Source organism: Asparagus officinalis, chromosome 7, assembly GCF_001876935.1.
Source record: "Asparagus officinalis chromosome 7, Aspof.V1, whole genome shotgun sequence".
Taxonomy (NCBI): Eukaryota; Viridiplantae; Streptophyta; class Magnoliopsida; order Asparagales; family Asparagaceae; genus Asparagus; species Asparagus officinalis.
The window spans coordinates 135,746,236-135,762,566 of NC_033800.1; the positions used below are offsets into that span (position 1 = coordinate 135,746,236).

Here is a 16,331-nt window from a genome sequence, read left to right on the forward strand (position 1 = left end):
GGGTGACCTTGGGGGGTATAGTTCCTCGGATGAGGAGTGATCTAATGCTTGTTGTTGGAGTTCCTGTGGGAAACAGGGTTAATGTTGAATGGGGAGAGGAAGAAAAGCTGGTATGTTGAATTTTACATATTTTAGAGTTGAATTTTACATAGTATGTTCCGGACAGAAAAATTCGCTGCATAGTTGTTGGTAAATGATTGGCAAAATTTGATAGTTAATTCTCAGTAAGTAGCCAGATCACCAGTATCGTGATTGTAGTAAAGTAAACTATTGTCTCAAAAACTTAGGCAAGAAGAAGCTTCTTGAACTCAAACTAAAGAAATCTTCATGGACCGCTTTTGGACATTTCTCACTTATATTCATTCTTTCTCCGGGTAAATACATATTATTGTTTCATTAGTTTCTACTTAAGTTTGTTAATTATTTATGGTTGCTATTGTAGCACTAATATCAATTATGCAATATTTGATTATAGGCCTGCAATCATGTTGCTCTATCCCTTGTAAGTATATATTGTTCGCTGTTTTTTTTTTCTTTTTTTTTTCTTTTGGGTGGGGTTGGAATTTGGTTGAGGGGTTTGAATTATTATGTAGGTATGCATCAGTTCAAGCGATTGAGACTGAAGACAAGCTTGATGATGAACAATGGTTAGCATATTGGATTTTGTACTCTTTCCTGACGCTCATGGATATGGTTTTGGAGCCAATCTTGAGATGGTAATTAAACTCTTGGTTAATTGATAAACTCTATAAATTATTTGGACAATTAATTTGGATTGGTTTTTTTGTGAAGGGTACCAATTTGGTATGAGATGAAGGTATTGTTAGTGGCTTGGTTGGTATTACCACAATTTAGGGGAGCAGCTTTCATATATGACAAGTTTGTGAGGAAACAATTAAGAAAATATGGGGTTTTAAGCGAATCTTCTTCTAGTTCATCATCATCATCACCACCATCCAAGAGCAAGAGCAAGAGCAAGAACAAATATTTAGGCCTTGTTACTTCAAAAAAGGTGAGCTCCGCTGACTATTTCTTTCAAGTAAACAAGTGGAAATAAATATAACTTCATGTTATTTGTTATGAACGAAGAAAGCAACCATTTCATTGTTGAAGTTAAGAGTAGATCTACTCTATTTTAAGGGTTTCCATGCTTTAGTCCCTTAAATCTTTCGTGCTTTGAAATTAGTCCCTCGACTAATAAAAATTGCTATCAGATTTCGCGATTCTTTAAGTTAATTTTAGAATTAGTCCCTCAAATCATTGGAATTGCTATTAGGCTTCTTGTTCTTAATTTATTCTGAAATCAGTATCTCAATTTATTGAAAGTACTATAAGTCCCTCAATTCTTTAGTTAGTTTGAGATTTGTCCCTCCAACGAGAGTAGGACTTAGCACTTAGAGGGATTAATAAAAAACAACTTATGAGATTTTGGGTACCCGATATAAACAATCAAGAGTGGAAGTGTAATTAATTAATGAAAGGGATGAATTTGAAACAAATCTGAGAATCGGGGACTCTAGTAGCATTTTAATGATTTGAGGGATTAATTTCATTATAATTTAAGAATTGGGACCTAATAAAAAGTTTAGTAATTTCAGGTTGTCCTTTCAAAGTATAAAAAATTAGGAACTAATATGGAAAAAACGCGCTTAAAAAAGAAGAAACTAGCTCTTTTTCATTAAAAAATCAGTAACAGTCCCAAGTTTATCGTACCACATCATTATCACATCAACAAAAAATTAGTGAAATTAAAGTTTGTATTGAACTTGAAACTTACACTGGTTTACACTGCAGTGATATGGCATGGCAGCGTTATTGTGAACGGAATTATGTAAAAATGATCTAGGATGATGACCGAGGCAACATAGGGGATCCTAGTAAATTTTCAAATATTAAGGGCCCAAGTGATATTTAGTCCACATATTAGTAACCTCGATGAAGTTTTGCCTTTAAAATAAAATTCGCTTATTGTAATTTAAAGTCATAATTCCAGATAACAACCTCTGTTGAACAGATTGAAGATTTAGGAGTGAGTTATAAGTATAAAGCCTTAAACGTCTAATATAAAAAGAACTAGAATTTAGGGGCATAAGATAAGATGAGAAAAATCTTTAATTTTTTTTTTTTGCTTGTTCTTTTTATTTTTAGTTTGGGAGTAGTGATTAACTTGTTTGACATTCGGCAGGGGGAGCAGGAGGAGTAATGAGAGCTTGGAGATCAGGTTTGCCTCTCGTTTTAACTTTTAAGATATGGATTACTTTTAAGACATGGATAGATTTCCTTTTTTTTTTTTTTTTTTACTTTTACTAGGATTTGGATGTATAGCTGGTGGGTGGTGTTTGGAGATTTGTGGTGGTGGTGATGTTGTTGTTGTGTTGTGTTGTGGTGGGCGTTATTTGATTGGTTGGTGTTAGGTTTGGTCATGGTGGAGGAGGGGGAGGTGTAGGGATTGGGTGGTGGTGGTGGTGATGTAGGGGGAGGGGGTGGTTGGTGTGGAGTGTGGTGGGTGGGTGGGTGGTGGCTTTGGTCGTGGTTGAGGAGGGAGGGGTGCAGATTTGGTGCGTGTACGCGTGCGTGCGTATACGCGTGCATGCGTGTATATAAGAATATGTGCGTGCTTATAATACATAAGAATATGCCATGATACTCTCTTCGAAACATATAATATATAAGAATATGTCATGATACTCTCTCTTATTGTTATACTTGCATGTCATGCCATGTTGTTAACGTTTGATTTATATTTACAGGCTTGGACTTCTAGACAAGGTGGAGTTGGTGATGAGGATGATGATGATCAGGGAGGACTGATTTTTTTTTACCTTTGAAAACAATGAGTGTGTGCTGTATAAACAATATTTATCATGGTGTGTGTTGTATAAATAATTTTAATTATGTTGGGATATTTTTATTAAAATATATGTGTTATATATGTGTGGGAATGAATATTATATTGTTGATTGAATAGGGTTTTAAATTCATTATATTATTGTACAGGTTTTTTAATTTTCAAAATAAATTTAAAAAAAAATATTAGAAATATTTAGCCACGGATTAGCCGTCGCTATAGACCCTTTTAGCGACAGAAAACATACACGGGACATGATAATAGCGGCAGAATATCCGTCGCTAAAGTTTTTGTTTTTTAGCGACGGATTTTCTGTCGCTAAAAGTCACATTAGCGACGGATTTTCCGTCGCTAATGTCACTTTTAGCGACGGAATTTTTTTTTCCTTTTTTTAAAAAAAAATAGAACGACGGATTTTCTGTTGCTAATAAACCGTCGCTAAAATTTAGCGACGGAATGTCCGTCGCTAAAAGTGTTTTTAGGCACCCCTGTTATAGCGTCGAAATTTTAGCGACGGAACTTTATTTTTTCCGTCGCTAAAAGTTTTAGCGACGGAATAACGACTTATAGCGACGGATTTGTCCGTCGCTAAAAGTTGAAAATCCAGCAGTGTGTCCAGAATTGTTTTGGGAGTCTTGCTTAAAGTCGCATGCTTCTAGCTCTTTCAGTCAATGTTCTGTTCATTCGTTCTGCTATGCCGTTCTGCTGAGGTGTGCCTGGCATTGTTCTCTCCAATCTGATGCCACTATCATAACAAAACTTCTTGAACTCTGAATCTTCATATTCATCGCCATTATCTGATCACAATTTCTTGACCTTCAACCATGTTTCGTTTTCTACCATAGCCTTCCATCTCTTGAAGACTTCAAACACTTCTAATTTGTTTTTCATGAAATAGACTCAAGTCTTCCTCGAGTGATCATCTCTGAAAGTCACAAAGTATAACGTTCCACCAGTGGACTGTACTGATACTGGGCCCCACACATCTATGTGAACTAGCTCAAGCTTCTCTTCCTTCGGTGTTCTGCCAACTCTTTTAAAGCTTATTCTCTTTTGTTTCCTGGAGATGCAACTTTCACATAAGTCAAAATTAGTCGACCTCAAACCTGGTAACTTTTCATTCGACTGTATAACCTTCAGGCCTTTGCTACTCATGTGACTAAGCCTCTGGTGCCACAAATTTGGATCTTCTTTACTTTCAACCACTACAATGGATAAACATGCATTTGTCATCATGTAGAGAGATCCACTCTTCGTACCACGGGCAATAATCATAGACCTCTTGGTAACCTTCCATGTATCACATGTGAATGTTGATATATATCCCTCTTTTGCCAACTGTCTTATGGAGATCAGATTCTTCCTTAAGCTAGGAACATGTCTCACATCATTTAGCTTCCATATAGACCCATTAAGTTTAATTTGCACCGCTCCTTTTCCAACTATATCACACGGTTGATCATCGCCAAGATAGACTTTTTCTAAGTTTCCTGAAACATAGTTCTCAAATAAATCTCTATTTGAGGTAGCATGAAACGAAGCTCCTGAATCTAGCACCCATGATTTTATCTTTCTCTCCAACGAGCAAATAAGGGCATCACCTGATTCTCCTGAGACGACGTTCGCTTCAGTCTTGTTCTCCTTATCTTTCTTGGATTCCCTGCACTGATTCTCATAGTGCTCAAACTTACCACAGTTCCAACAGTCAATCTCTTTCTTTCTTTTGTGATTTCTGGATCTTAACCTACCATTCCTCGAATTAGGTCTTCCACGGCTATTGCCTCTATTTATGTTTCTATTTCCGCCTCTGCTCTCAAAATTCAATACCGACCCTGAATTAGAAACTCCTTGCCTTCTGATCTCCTCGGTCATAACCATGTCTACAACTTCTGAAAACTTCAGTTTTAATTTTTCGTATGACCCGCTAATCAAAATAACAGTGCCCTTCCAACTATCAGACAACTGACCAAGTATTAATAGTGCTTGAATTTTATCATCAAATTTAATATTGATGGAGTTTAGTTGATCCATAATCTCATTAAACTCATTTAGGTGTTCCTTGAATTTTTTGTATTCGGACATCCTCAAATTAAACAGCTTCTTTATGAGATGTACCTTATTCACCGTAGAGGGTTGTTCATACATACTAGATAACGCAGCCATGAGATCCGCCATCGAATTCTGATTCTTGATGTTGAAAGCTGCAGATTTGGACATGGTCAACCTAATTGCTCCAAGGGCCTTCCGATCTAATAGCTTCCACTCTGCATCCTTCATATCCGCCGGTTTCTCTCCTAATGGCAAATATAGATCCTTTTGATAGAGGTAGTTTTCCATTTGTATCTTCTAGAACCCGAAGTTTGTCCCATCAAACTTCTCGATCTTGGACGTCTCCTTCTTCGATCCCATGTCTCTGACCTCAAATAGCCTGCACCGAACCTGGTCGCTCTGATACTACTTGTTAGGGTTTTATCTAACCCCCGATATGATTTAAAAATAGAGATGAGAGAGAAGAGAGAGAAAATCAACCACAAAAAAATAGACAAGATTTACGTGGTTCACTTCTCGATGTGAGAAGCTACGTCCACGGCCGTTGTAGAAGAAAATTTCACTATTTTTCGTCAGTTTACAAGTTGCTCTAATAACCCTTTTAATAACATAAGGGTTAATACAAACAAAAATCTCAAACAGTTCAGAAAAAACGAGCCCAGACCCAAAACCCGACTCGCGGTCGATCGCAGAGACAGTCACGGTCGACCGGACAGAAACGACAGAAACTTAATCGACTATAGGGTTTGGCGCGGTCGACCGCACATGTTTTCGCGGTCGACCGTAAAAAGTTCATAGTCTTTTCTAGGTCTTGTGCACGTTCGTGGTTGACCGCCGCGTCACTCGCGATCGACCGTGAGGCTTCCGGGTTGTTTCCTTCGTCATTTTGTCTGAATTTCATCGCTGTCGTTCCTGTTCCTTCAATTCTCATGTTCCCTCTTCAATTAGAGGTGTAGGGCAAGTCAGATAATTAAGCTCTACGTATCCTAACATTAACACCACTAGTCTATTGCCAAATGGGGAGGTTTTTCCATAGTAGTTTGTTAAGCCCTTCCATATTTTGAGTTAGTCCCTCAAATAATTGAAATTGATGTCATGTTTTGAGATTAATCTCTCAGATCATTAACATTGCTATTAAGTCCCCAATTCTTAATTAATTATTTTGGAACTATTAAGTCCCCGGTTCTTAATTTATTTTGGAGCTAATCTCTCCTATCAAGAGAAAGAGTATCAATTAGAGGAAAATTAGTTCCTCAAGTCATCTAATCTCTATTAGGTCCCCCCAATTTACCTCATACATAGAGTTAACCATTCTAGGGTAAAAGAACATGATGGTCTTATATCTATACCTAGATTTCCACATCTAATATAGAAATAAAGTATATTTGGATTTCGTGCCCCATATCATAAAAAACTAACATGGAAATATGTGAATATATGAGTTTTCAGATTATAGTTAAATGTGTAAAAAAAAGAATAATGATAACTACACTATACTTTTCTACACTACTCACGCATCACAAGAGTGAAAACATGGACTTTCTTAATGAGTCATCAATTTTGAAAGAAATTAAAAGGATTAGATCTCACATTTTTCTCTCTTGTACTGTATGTGAAGTAGCATATTCACCACTACTCAAAAGAAACCTTGGATTCATCCAATTTTTGATAAATATAAAAGAAAGCTTAATATTATTGATAAGCATGACAATATATTTATACAAGATGGAGACTTAATACGGAAAGGCTCACTAAGATAGAAAGCAAAGTAGAAAATAAAAAGAGACTATACTACCTAATACACAGTTATACGTTACCTAATATATAAGATAAAATACCATTAGAATATACACTACTGTATTTAATACTCCTGCTCAAAGTCACAGTGGGTTGACAATCGAGAATTTGGATAAGATGAGCCAAGTTGCATAGATGGTTGTTGTCCAGGCTCCGTGAGAGGTGATCGAGTTGGAGCATATCGGTCGATGGAGCTGTAGGCTATGAGGTGGGGGCTGTTCGTTGAGAGCATGGATAGAGTATGCATGATGGAGGCTGTCCTTTGAGGTCGTGGATAGATAATGTGAGTTGGACAAAGGATGCAAGGTGTTATAGCTACATGTAGTTGATGGCGGCAGCGTCGCTGCGAGAGATATCTCTCAGTCATTCCGTCGAACCTCTTGATAGGTTGTATGGGTTGGTAAATAGCGGTATGTGCTGGGAATATGTTCTGCAGGTGTTGTTGCAGACGCAATGGGGATCGAGGAGAAGCTGGTTGCACACAGGAAGAGATCACGTATGTAAGGTGATTAGGTGACAACTAGGAGCTCTAATCATGTTTTTTTTTTCATTTGTATTTTACGGCTAAGATTGTCGCCGAGTGTGATGGACGGGGTTTGTGGATGGAGGAGATACAGGCGTTCCTCATCGGAGATTATGATGATGAGGAGTTGACGTTGTCGAATGCCAAGGTTGAAGCTGATGTCGAGGCCACCCAGGGAAGCTCAGAGTTTGTGACGAAACCCCCCTCGTCAGCTCGAGGTCTGGGAAGAAGAAAGAGTTCTCTCTAAAGCTAACAACAAGACTCTGATACCATAATAAATATAATAGAAAGCTTTATAGTATGGAAATTGTCTCTGATCGTAGCTTGTTATATTTTCTTTCGTTTGTTTGTCGGATTATCGTGGTCCCTCAACCGTAAATCCACTTCCAACAACGGATCCGGATCCTCTCCTAATGAAAAGCTCCTAATATCTCCTAATAAGGAGATCCTATCCTTTCATTTCCATTATGACCTTTCATTTTCCCACTCATCCTTGTGGGCCCCCCTCCCAACTCTTCACAATTCTTCATTAGGAAATATTAGGATGAGGAGAGGATCCCAATTTCTCCAACAAAGACTTTTCTGTATTTTTCTCAGTTTCAGCATCCAACACTTCCGTTTGGTTACACTTAGGAAGTGCAAGCGCCCGCGTCATACTGAAACGCAAATATTTGCGAAGTTGAAAGTTGCAATGCTAGCTCTTGCCATTCATATGGATATACATAGGTTCATATTACCTTAAAATGTATAATTATCTTGGTTTTTTGAGAACCATATTCACTTGAGAGCAACCATCAATCAGTTGGATAGTTGGGCAAAGTAGACATTTTCACCCTGACTTCTTGTTGCTCGAAAACTATCCGCTCATATAGGGGTGGTTCTGAGGAGATCCTTATTCATAAAATCTCATGTTCTATCTACATGTTAAGTGTAAATCTGAGGAGAAGATCCGAGATCGTAACTACTGTCCTCTAAATAAAATATTAGCATATTAACACCTGCAAACGCACACGCAAGTCTCTATTAAACACATTAGTTATGTTATAGTTATCTACCTAAATAAATTATATTTCTAGAAAAATATTATTTAAATTTAAATTCATTTTATTCGAGAGCAGACGCATGGAAATGTTTTGGAAGTCTGAGGCCTGTATTAGTTTCCTTATTTATCACAAATTCAAATAACAGTAAATAGAAATCTACCTGCTACGTTTTCGCATTTTAGTGAAATTTGAATCCGTACGTAATAATACATGCCATATTCATATTTATGTGAAATTTATATGAATTTTATACATCACCAACACCATTTACATTGCGTGAAAGTATTGTTCTTAAAAAAAAACTTTTTTAAATCATGAAAAGTAGTGAAACCATGACTTATGCATGCAAACCATATGATCTTGATTTTTTTCAACGGTTCACTTTCTGACACTCCCAACTTGATTAATTTCTCCAATCTTTCGCTTTATAATATAATACTTATTTGTCTGCTAGACATTATCCAACTTAGAATCCTGTGGGCCCCACTTATGACTTACTATCCCAGTCAAAGGCTGCCTGATGTTTTACCGACTTCCATCACCCATCATTACCCCCCCACGCCTTTCTCAGCCCCCAACCCGGCAACTTGTTGCCAACTCCCCCCCCTCCCCCGGCCAACCGAGGGTAAAAGTCAAAAAGAAAAAGCCGAAGTAAAAGAACGAGATAAAGCGGTAATTTCACCGCTTTCTGATTTCATTTCTTCTTTTGCTGTTTCCTGTTCTATCTATTGCAGCAGAGGTTTCTGCCCCGGCTCGTGATCTGAAGGGATGTCCCTGCTGTCGGCTTAAAGAGGCGAAAGATGCCAAAAACAAATTATTTAGAACTCTAAAAAGCAACAAAATATAGGTACGTAATTTTTTTAATATATAAACACAAAATTTTATCCTGATTTATTTTCACGCCACCCACCACAAAACCATAATTGCACTTAAAATATCTCTCAAAGAGCATATTTGACAACCAATCAAAGATGCTTATGAGGCAAAAAAAAAGAACAATCTAGCTTATTTTTTGGTGGCTTATAAGATATATAGTTTGACTCAGTAAAAGATCGCTTTATAATTTAGCATTTAAGAAAATTTTAAACCCTCTTTCTTTATTTTTGAACTCTTTTTGGTTATTTTGATAATACTGAAGTACTGTAAGCCACTCATTTTCCAAACACTCTATCATTAAAATGGATTACAATCCATTAAATTTACCAAAAAACTTTGAACTATTTTAATCCACTGAAGGACTATAAGTCATTTGTAGATTATAAGGCAAGCGAATTGTAATCCAAAGTTGCCATACATCATTTAAATTATTTTTAAAATTACTTTCTATTTTAGTTACCATATTGATACCTTAGTCATTATATTTCAGTGTATCGATAACTATAATTTGATGTATATTTTAGAGTATCAATAGACACAATTATAAGCACGTCATATATGATAGGTCCAGTTTAGAGAATAGTTCTGATAGGGTCGTTTATCTACTCTTCGTATAATGTGGCTCCTTCATTGGTTTTTTATTTTTATTTTTATAAATTTAAAATTCTATAAGTAGATACTTGATAATTTGGGTTTAAGGATGATATTTAGGGGCGGATGGACTTAAAAGTAAATCAGGTCAAACTAGGGTTTATAAATGAAAAGTAACTCAATCTTCTTATTAATTAAATTAAAAAACGAGCGAGGAATAGACGTGTCTACCGTTTCCTAATTAATTTACTAATTAATAACAATTACGGACATTAAAAATATTAAAAAAAATTGACCTCCCGCTTACACAGTACTCTCCCCATCACATCACTCTCTTTTTTATCTCTCTCCTCTCTCTCACTTCACACTCTCTCTCTCTAGATTCTTCATCTTTTGATGATGAATCCCTTTTCTTTTTAAAAACTTTGAATTCCTCAATCATCTCCTCCTTTTTGAGCTCTTTGCCGCCTCTCTCTCTCTCTCTCTCTAAAACCCTCGCAATGGCAGCAGAGGGATCAACAGAGCTCTCCTTCGAGCTCAAGTTGTAGATTCTTCTCCGATCGATCGATCGTCGTCGAGATTCTAGGTTCTTGATTGATGCTGAGATCTCGCCGCTGATCGAGCGGATCTCGGATACAGGTGCGATTTCTCGCTGCAATGCTTGATGTTTCGATAATGCGTGTGGATTCCGATAATGTTTTTGTGATTTTTCCGATTTTTTTGGAGTTTGTGCCGTCAGTTTGTTACATTTTCGTCTGTTTCTTTTTTAAATATTTTGCGTGTGTAATTTTCTGCTGCTTTATTGTAGTAGTGTTTTGTTCTAACTGATTTGTGTAGTGAGTTAATAGCTTTGATTGAAGAAATTTTCTATTTTTGGTAATTATTTAACTTCTTGAATTTATTTAGGGAAGGTGAAGTGGAGCTTTGATTAGGTCAACACATTTGAGGGTGAGAGAGAAGTTGTTTTCCCCAAAAATGGAGCAATATGAGGTATTGGAGCAGATTGGGAAAGGTGCATTTGGTTCTGCTCTCCTCGTGAGGCATAAGATGGAGAAGAAGAGGTGAGTAAGCCGCAAGCCAAAGTGTCGTCTTGCCGTCTTTGATCTCATTTCGTTGTGTGTGATCGATACGACAAGTTCTGTTCATTATTGAGCTTATTACTTCTTGTAGGTACGTCTTGAAGAAGATTCGCCTTGCTCGACAGACCGACAGGTGTCGGAGGTCTGCTCATCAGGAGGTATTCAACTATAACATTTAAATGTTATGAGCTAGTTGCTTATCGCTATTATACTTAGAGAAACTACATTCAATGTTGTTGTGTCTCAACTGTAATGCAAACTTAGTCACAAAATCATCATTGACTGTTTGACATCTATGAGGAGTTTGTTATACTTAAACATGACTTGTACGTTGTAAGTGTTATGAGCTAGTTACAACTCAGTATTCTACTTTAAAAACAACATTTTTCAGTATTGGTAGTCTTACCTATAATGAATATTTTGTCAAAAAAAAAGATTCTAGATTGATGGGCCTATTGATACGAGTTGCCGTGCGAGCACCCTTTGATCGCGGAATTACCAAAAGGTGGGTTGAGAAAATGACGACCAAAATACAAGAACAATTCAGTTTGGCGAAGGAAAATACCTTCTCTAGATTATGAAGAACAAAAGATTACAATCTCTCCCTCACAATCTCACTCTAGAATTGAAGAACAAGCTCTCCAAATCTCAATCTAGAATCTAATCTCTCTTGATTAAACTCTCTGACCAAAAAGATGTTTAGAAACCCTAAAACAATCCCTTATATAGGTGTACAAACGTGAATGGCAGTTTGGTAAATAACCAGACCCAAAACCAACAGGAAAACGCGTGAACAGAATCCCAAACGAATCAGGAAACCATCGATGAGTCAACTCATGACTGAGATGAGTCGACTCGACAGAAACTGGAGAAATCTCAATAACCAGCGATGAGTCGACTCATGACAATCATGAGTCGACTCAACCTGATGAGTCGACTCATAACAGTCATGAGTCGACTCACAGGCTGAAAACTGGGTACTTCGATTCTTCTGCTCATCGTCTTGTTCCACGCTTCCTCCTGTGTTCCCTTATACTGTTTGACACCCCCTATTCTCATGCTAGTATGAGAATCATTTATCCTCAAGCTCCCATGAAGATCGCTAAGTTCCGAAAAGAAGATACACCTGTATCATGTGTCCCCTCTTTAAGAACTTGAAGTCCCATTCAAGTTAGAACTTCAGCTGAGGAAACTCTTGAGCTCCTCCATCTTTTCTGCACCACCTGGTCTTGCTAGGAATCCGGTCTCGACGTCCGATCGGAAACAACTCATTCGTCCCGCGTCTCGTCATAGTCACCGCTCGCTCTAAGTTGCAATCCTTTGTCGATGGCTTTTCTAGAAGTCTAATGCACAGCGAGACAAATTTCTTGCTTGCATTCACTAGTCTCTTCGCTCGCGTCACCGTCCCCAAGCTTGTCTCCTTCGGAAGAGATGCCGAACGAAATATAAACTTTACACCATCCTTAGTGAAGGTGTACTTCTGAGCCCGCCTCTCGTAGATCGCATATCTATCCCATAAGTACGGATTACCTAGTATAATCTGACAAACATCCAATGGAACGACATCGCATGTGACCTCGTCAATATACGACCCGTGGAGCGCAAATCTGACAGTGCATTGATCAACTACACTCAGTTTCTCCTCCTTCTGAATCCACCCCAATGGATAGGGTTTCGGATGCTTGACCGTCTTCAGACCTAGCTTCTGCACCAATGCCTCGGATATCAAATTTTTCTCGCTGCCCGAATCAACAATGGCATCAACCAAACTGGTCTTCACTTGCAACTTAAGAACAAAGAGTTGCTCTCTCGGGTCGTCGTTCTCTTTCGTGGTCTGTTTTCTCGTCATAAGATTAAGACTGCTGTTGGGCTCTGTCATCCCCGGGACTTCCTTCGGACCTTGAGCTATCATGTATGCCTTTTTCTCCTCCTTCCTCTTCAACCCTCTTGGTTTCAGATGAGGATACTTCTCCCAGCACCGATCAGCTTCGTGTCCTGTCTTCTCGCAGTGACTACAAATCAGTCCTGCTTTCCCTGGATCACCCTTTTTTTTTCTCCTCATTAGATTGAGAACCACTAGACTCGCCTCCCGTCTGTTTGGAGTCTCCCTTAACCTTGTTGCCATTCTTTTGTTTACCCTCAATGGCAATGACCTTCACGCTCGCATCTGCAATTGATTCCACCGTGAATAGCCTCATCTCCTTTCGGATGTGATCGTTCAAACCCGTCATATACTTCATAAACACGGAATATTCCTCTGTCGCAATGTTGAGGACCATCGCCTGCTGCTGGAACTCCGTAGTATATTCTTGAACGGTTTGATTGACCCTTTGGCGCAAGCCGTACCACTTGTACCAACGTTCTTCAAGGAATCCCACCGGATAGAACTGTTTCCTAAGTAGCTCCTTGAACTTGTTCCACGACACCGCCTTCTTCTCCTGCTTACAGTAGGATTTCCATCACGTCAACGCGTGCCCTGAAAGCTTCAAAGTCGCGAACACAATCTTCTCTTTCGACGAATAGCCATAAAGAGTAAAATACGTCTCCATCCGCTCGATCCAGTCATCAAGCCTCTCGACGTCAACACTCCCATCATAAACAGGAATCTCCACCTTAAAGTCAATCTTCAGGTTTTGATAAGAATTCTTACCACCTTGATGCAATACAGTCTTAATGGTCTCCTCCTCCTCGTCGGAATCTGAATCTACTCTTTCCACATCGGACTCAACAATTTTCTTCGAAGAAGATTCACCTTGTTTGCCACCTCCATGGATAAGACTGACGAGTTGGGTGAGAGTCGAACCTATCATCTCGATCTGCTTCTCCAATGCATCAATCCTCGCTAAATTGTCTCCTTCAGTCATCTTCTCCTTCCTTAAATCTTGGACTCCTTCTAATGAAATAAGGATCTCGCCAAGCTTCTTGTATTGGGATCGGGTAAGGACCATACACAGGATGCCCCTTTCATCGGATCTGAGGGCTCTGATACCAACTTGATACGAGTTGCCGTGCGAGCACCCTTTGGTCGCGGAATTATCAAAAGGTGGGTTGAGAAAAGGACGACCAAAACACAAGAACAATTCAGTTTGGCGAAGGAAAATACCTTCTATAGATTATGAAGAACAAAAGATTACAATCTCTCCCTCACAATCTCACTCTAGAATTGAAGAACAAGCTCTCCAAATCTCAATCTAGAATCTAATCTCTCTTGATTAAACTCTCTGACCAAAAAGATGTTTAGAAACCCTAAAACAATCCCTTATATAGGTGTACAAACGTGGATGGCAGTTTGGTAAATAACCAGACCCAAAACCAACAGGAAAACGTGTGAACAGAATCCCAAACGAATCAGAAAACCATCGATGAGTCGACTCATGACTGAGATGAGTCGACTCGACAAAAACTAGAGAAATCTCAATAACCAGCGATGAGTCGACTCATGACAGTCATGAGTCGACTCAACCTGATGAGTCGACTCATAACAGTCATGAGTCGACTCACAGGCTGAAAACTGGGTACTTTGATTTTTCTGCTCGTCGTTTTGTTCCACGCTTCCTCCTGTGTTCCCTTATACTGTTTGACACCCCCTATTCTCATGCTAGTATGAGAATCATCTATCCTCAAGCTCCCATGAAGATCGCTAAGTTCCGAAGAGAAGATACACCTGTATCACCTATATTGGAATACAATATTGTTTCTGAGGTGGTTTTTATAATTAAACTATGCTAATGCTTGATTGATTAACTCCATGTGCAAGGTCATATCTCCTTAACATGCAAATTCAAGTGGTTGCTGATGATCTTGGAATGCTAAGATATAATCTTAATCTAAAATGTATTTTAGGTGAAATTAACTCCTTTTTGATATTCTGATGGAAGAAAATTTTAATTGCAGAATAAGTGGTTGTCATGATGATTACAAGCGGCAAGCTTTTTCCTAGCTCTTTGGGCTTTGCTCTTTTGATCTTTCTATGACATAACCATTTTTATTTTGGGGAAATGTTAGGTGTCACTGTAACTTTTCTAGTACGCAGTATGATCAACGCAATGCGCAATGCAAAGTCCCTTTAGCCGCGTATGTGCAAGGCGAAATGCGATGCACGTGCCCGAGTGGAGCGAGGCGCACACCACACACATAATTTTTCAAGATAGATAATAAAGCAAGAAAGAACATGTTCATCAATTTTCACATAAAAATACGTCAAGATAAATAATATGTACTACCAAATCACAAATGAGATTACATCCAACATAGTAGTAAAGTTCATTATTTTCTAAATCAAAAGTCAAATTGAGACTAATATCCAAGGTTTTAAATATTGGTTATCGGAGATTTATCGGACGGCCAAAATCCTTATCGGATAGCGAAAATCGGTGATATATTAAGGATAAGTAGTATTTACCGGAGTGATATACTGGATGGTGTATATATATAATATAATAACTAAAAAATATAATCTAACCATGCTTAAGAGTGATATACTGGATGGTGTATATATATAATATAATAACTAAAAAATATAATCTAACCATGCTTAATGAAATATAAACATAATATAATATAATAACTAAAAAATATAATCTAACCATGCTTAATGAAATATAAACATACCAAAATGTAAATTATTCAACAATTTCTTCTTTCAGGTCACTAACTTGAGATCTAAGTGCGTGCGTGAACTGTGAAGGAATTACAAGAGAAGGAAAGCTCATAACATGTGTATATATATAGCCATGTTTCCGGACAAAAATCTTTTTAACTTATGGGGAAATCCTAAAACTTCACAGAAATTCTTATAGAAAAGATTAAAAGAGAAGTTTAAAACTCAACAAAAAACAAAAATCAAGTAAATTCTACTGGAGATAATTCATGGAGTAGATAATTCACAGAGATTCTTCCCAACAAGTCTCACAAGTAGATAATATTTGTTCAAAGAACAATAAAAATCAACTTAAAAAACAGAATCAGTTTGAAGGCGAGAAGAAATGATACTTGTTCAAGTAAATCCCGCTAGAATTCAAAGGCGAGGCGAGCGAAGTTCACGGAGATTCACAAAGGCAAGGCTAGCGACGAGGTTCACAAAGACGGAAGGCGAGGCGAGCGACGAGGTTGACAGAGGATAGGCGAGCGATGAAGTTCAAGGTTTGAAGTTCACGAAGGCGAGCGACAAAGAGGCGCAGAGAACATAAGATGGAGATAACGGAGGAAGAGGAAGAGCCTTATGAGAAAAGGAGCAGCCGCCAGAGATGAAGTTTATGGTTTGAAGGTCGGATTCACGAAGTTTCAGGTTTTAAGTTTCATTTTATTAACAAAACAGGTCGGGTCGGGTTTAAAAACTTAACAATCCAACTCAAAATGCTCGACCGATAATCCTGATAATTTAAGCCTTATCGGCCGATAAGTGTCGATAACGCCGATAACTCGCCGATAAGCTCTCCAAAACGATAACCGATTATAAAGCCAACTTATCCTAACGGAGAGCTCCCAAATCCGATAACTCGGCCGATATATAAAACAATGTTAAT

The 16,331-nt window shown here is 38.1% G+C and overlaps 2 protein-coding genes across 2 annotated transcripts in view; both read left to right on the forward strand.

The window, feature by feature from the left end:
• LOC109849991 (HVA22-like protein e) lies at positions 328 to 2,305 on the forward strand. Its single transcript, XM_020419888.1, has 5 exons — positions 328 to 374; positions 476 to 502; positions 594 to 716; positions 793 to 1,012; positions 2,186 to 2,305. The coding sequence occupies exons 1-5, from the start codon at positions 328 to 330 to the stop codon at positions 2,201 to 2,203; spliced, it is 435 nt and encodes a 144-aa protein (XP_020275477.1). The 3' UTR covers positions 2,204 to 2,305.
• Positions 10,152 to 16,331, forward strand: part of LOC109850625 (serine/threonine-protein kinase Nek2-like) — a 13,970-nt gene continuing 7,790 nt past the window's right edge. Inside the window, exons 1-3 of the mRNA XM_020420677.1 lie at positions 10,152 to 10,366; positions 10,634 to 10,788; positions 10,898 to 10,964. Coding sequence (XP_020276266.1) covers positions 10,703 to 10,788; positions 10,898 to 10,964 — 153 coding nt within the window. The 5' untranslated portion in view covers positions 10,152 to 10,366; positions 10,634 to 10,702. The remainder of the gene's footprint in view (positions 10,367 to 10,633; positions 10,789 to 10,897; positions 10,965 to 16,331) is intronic.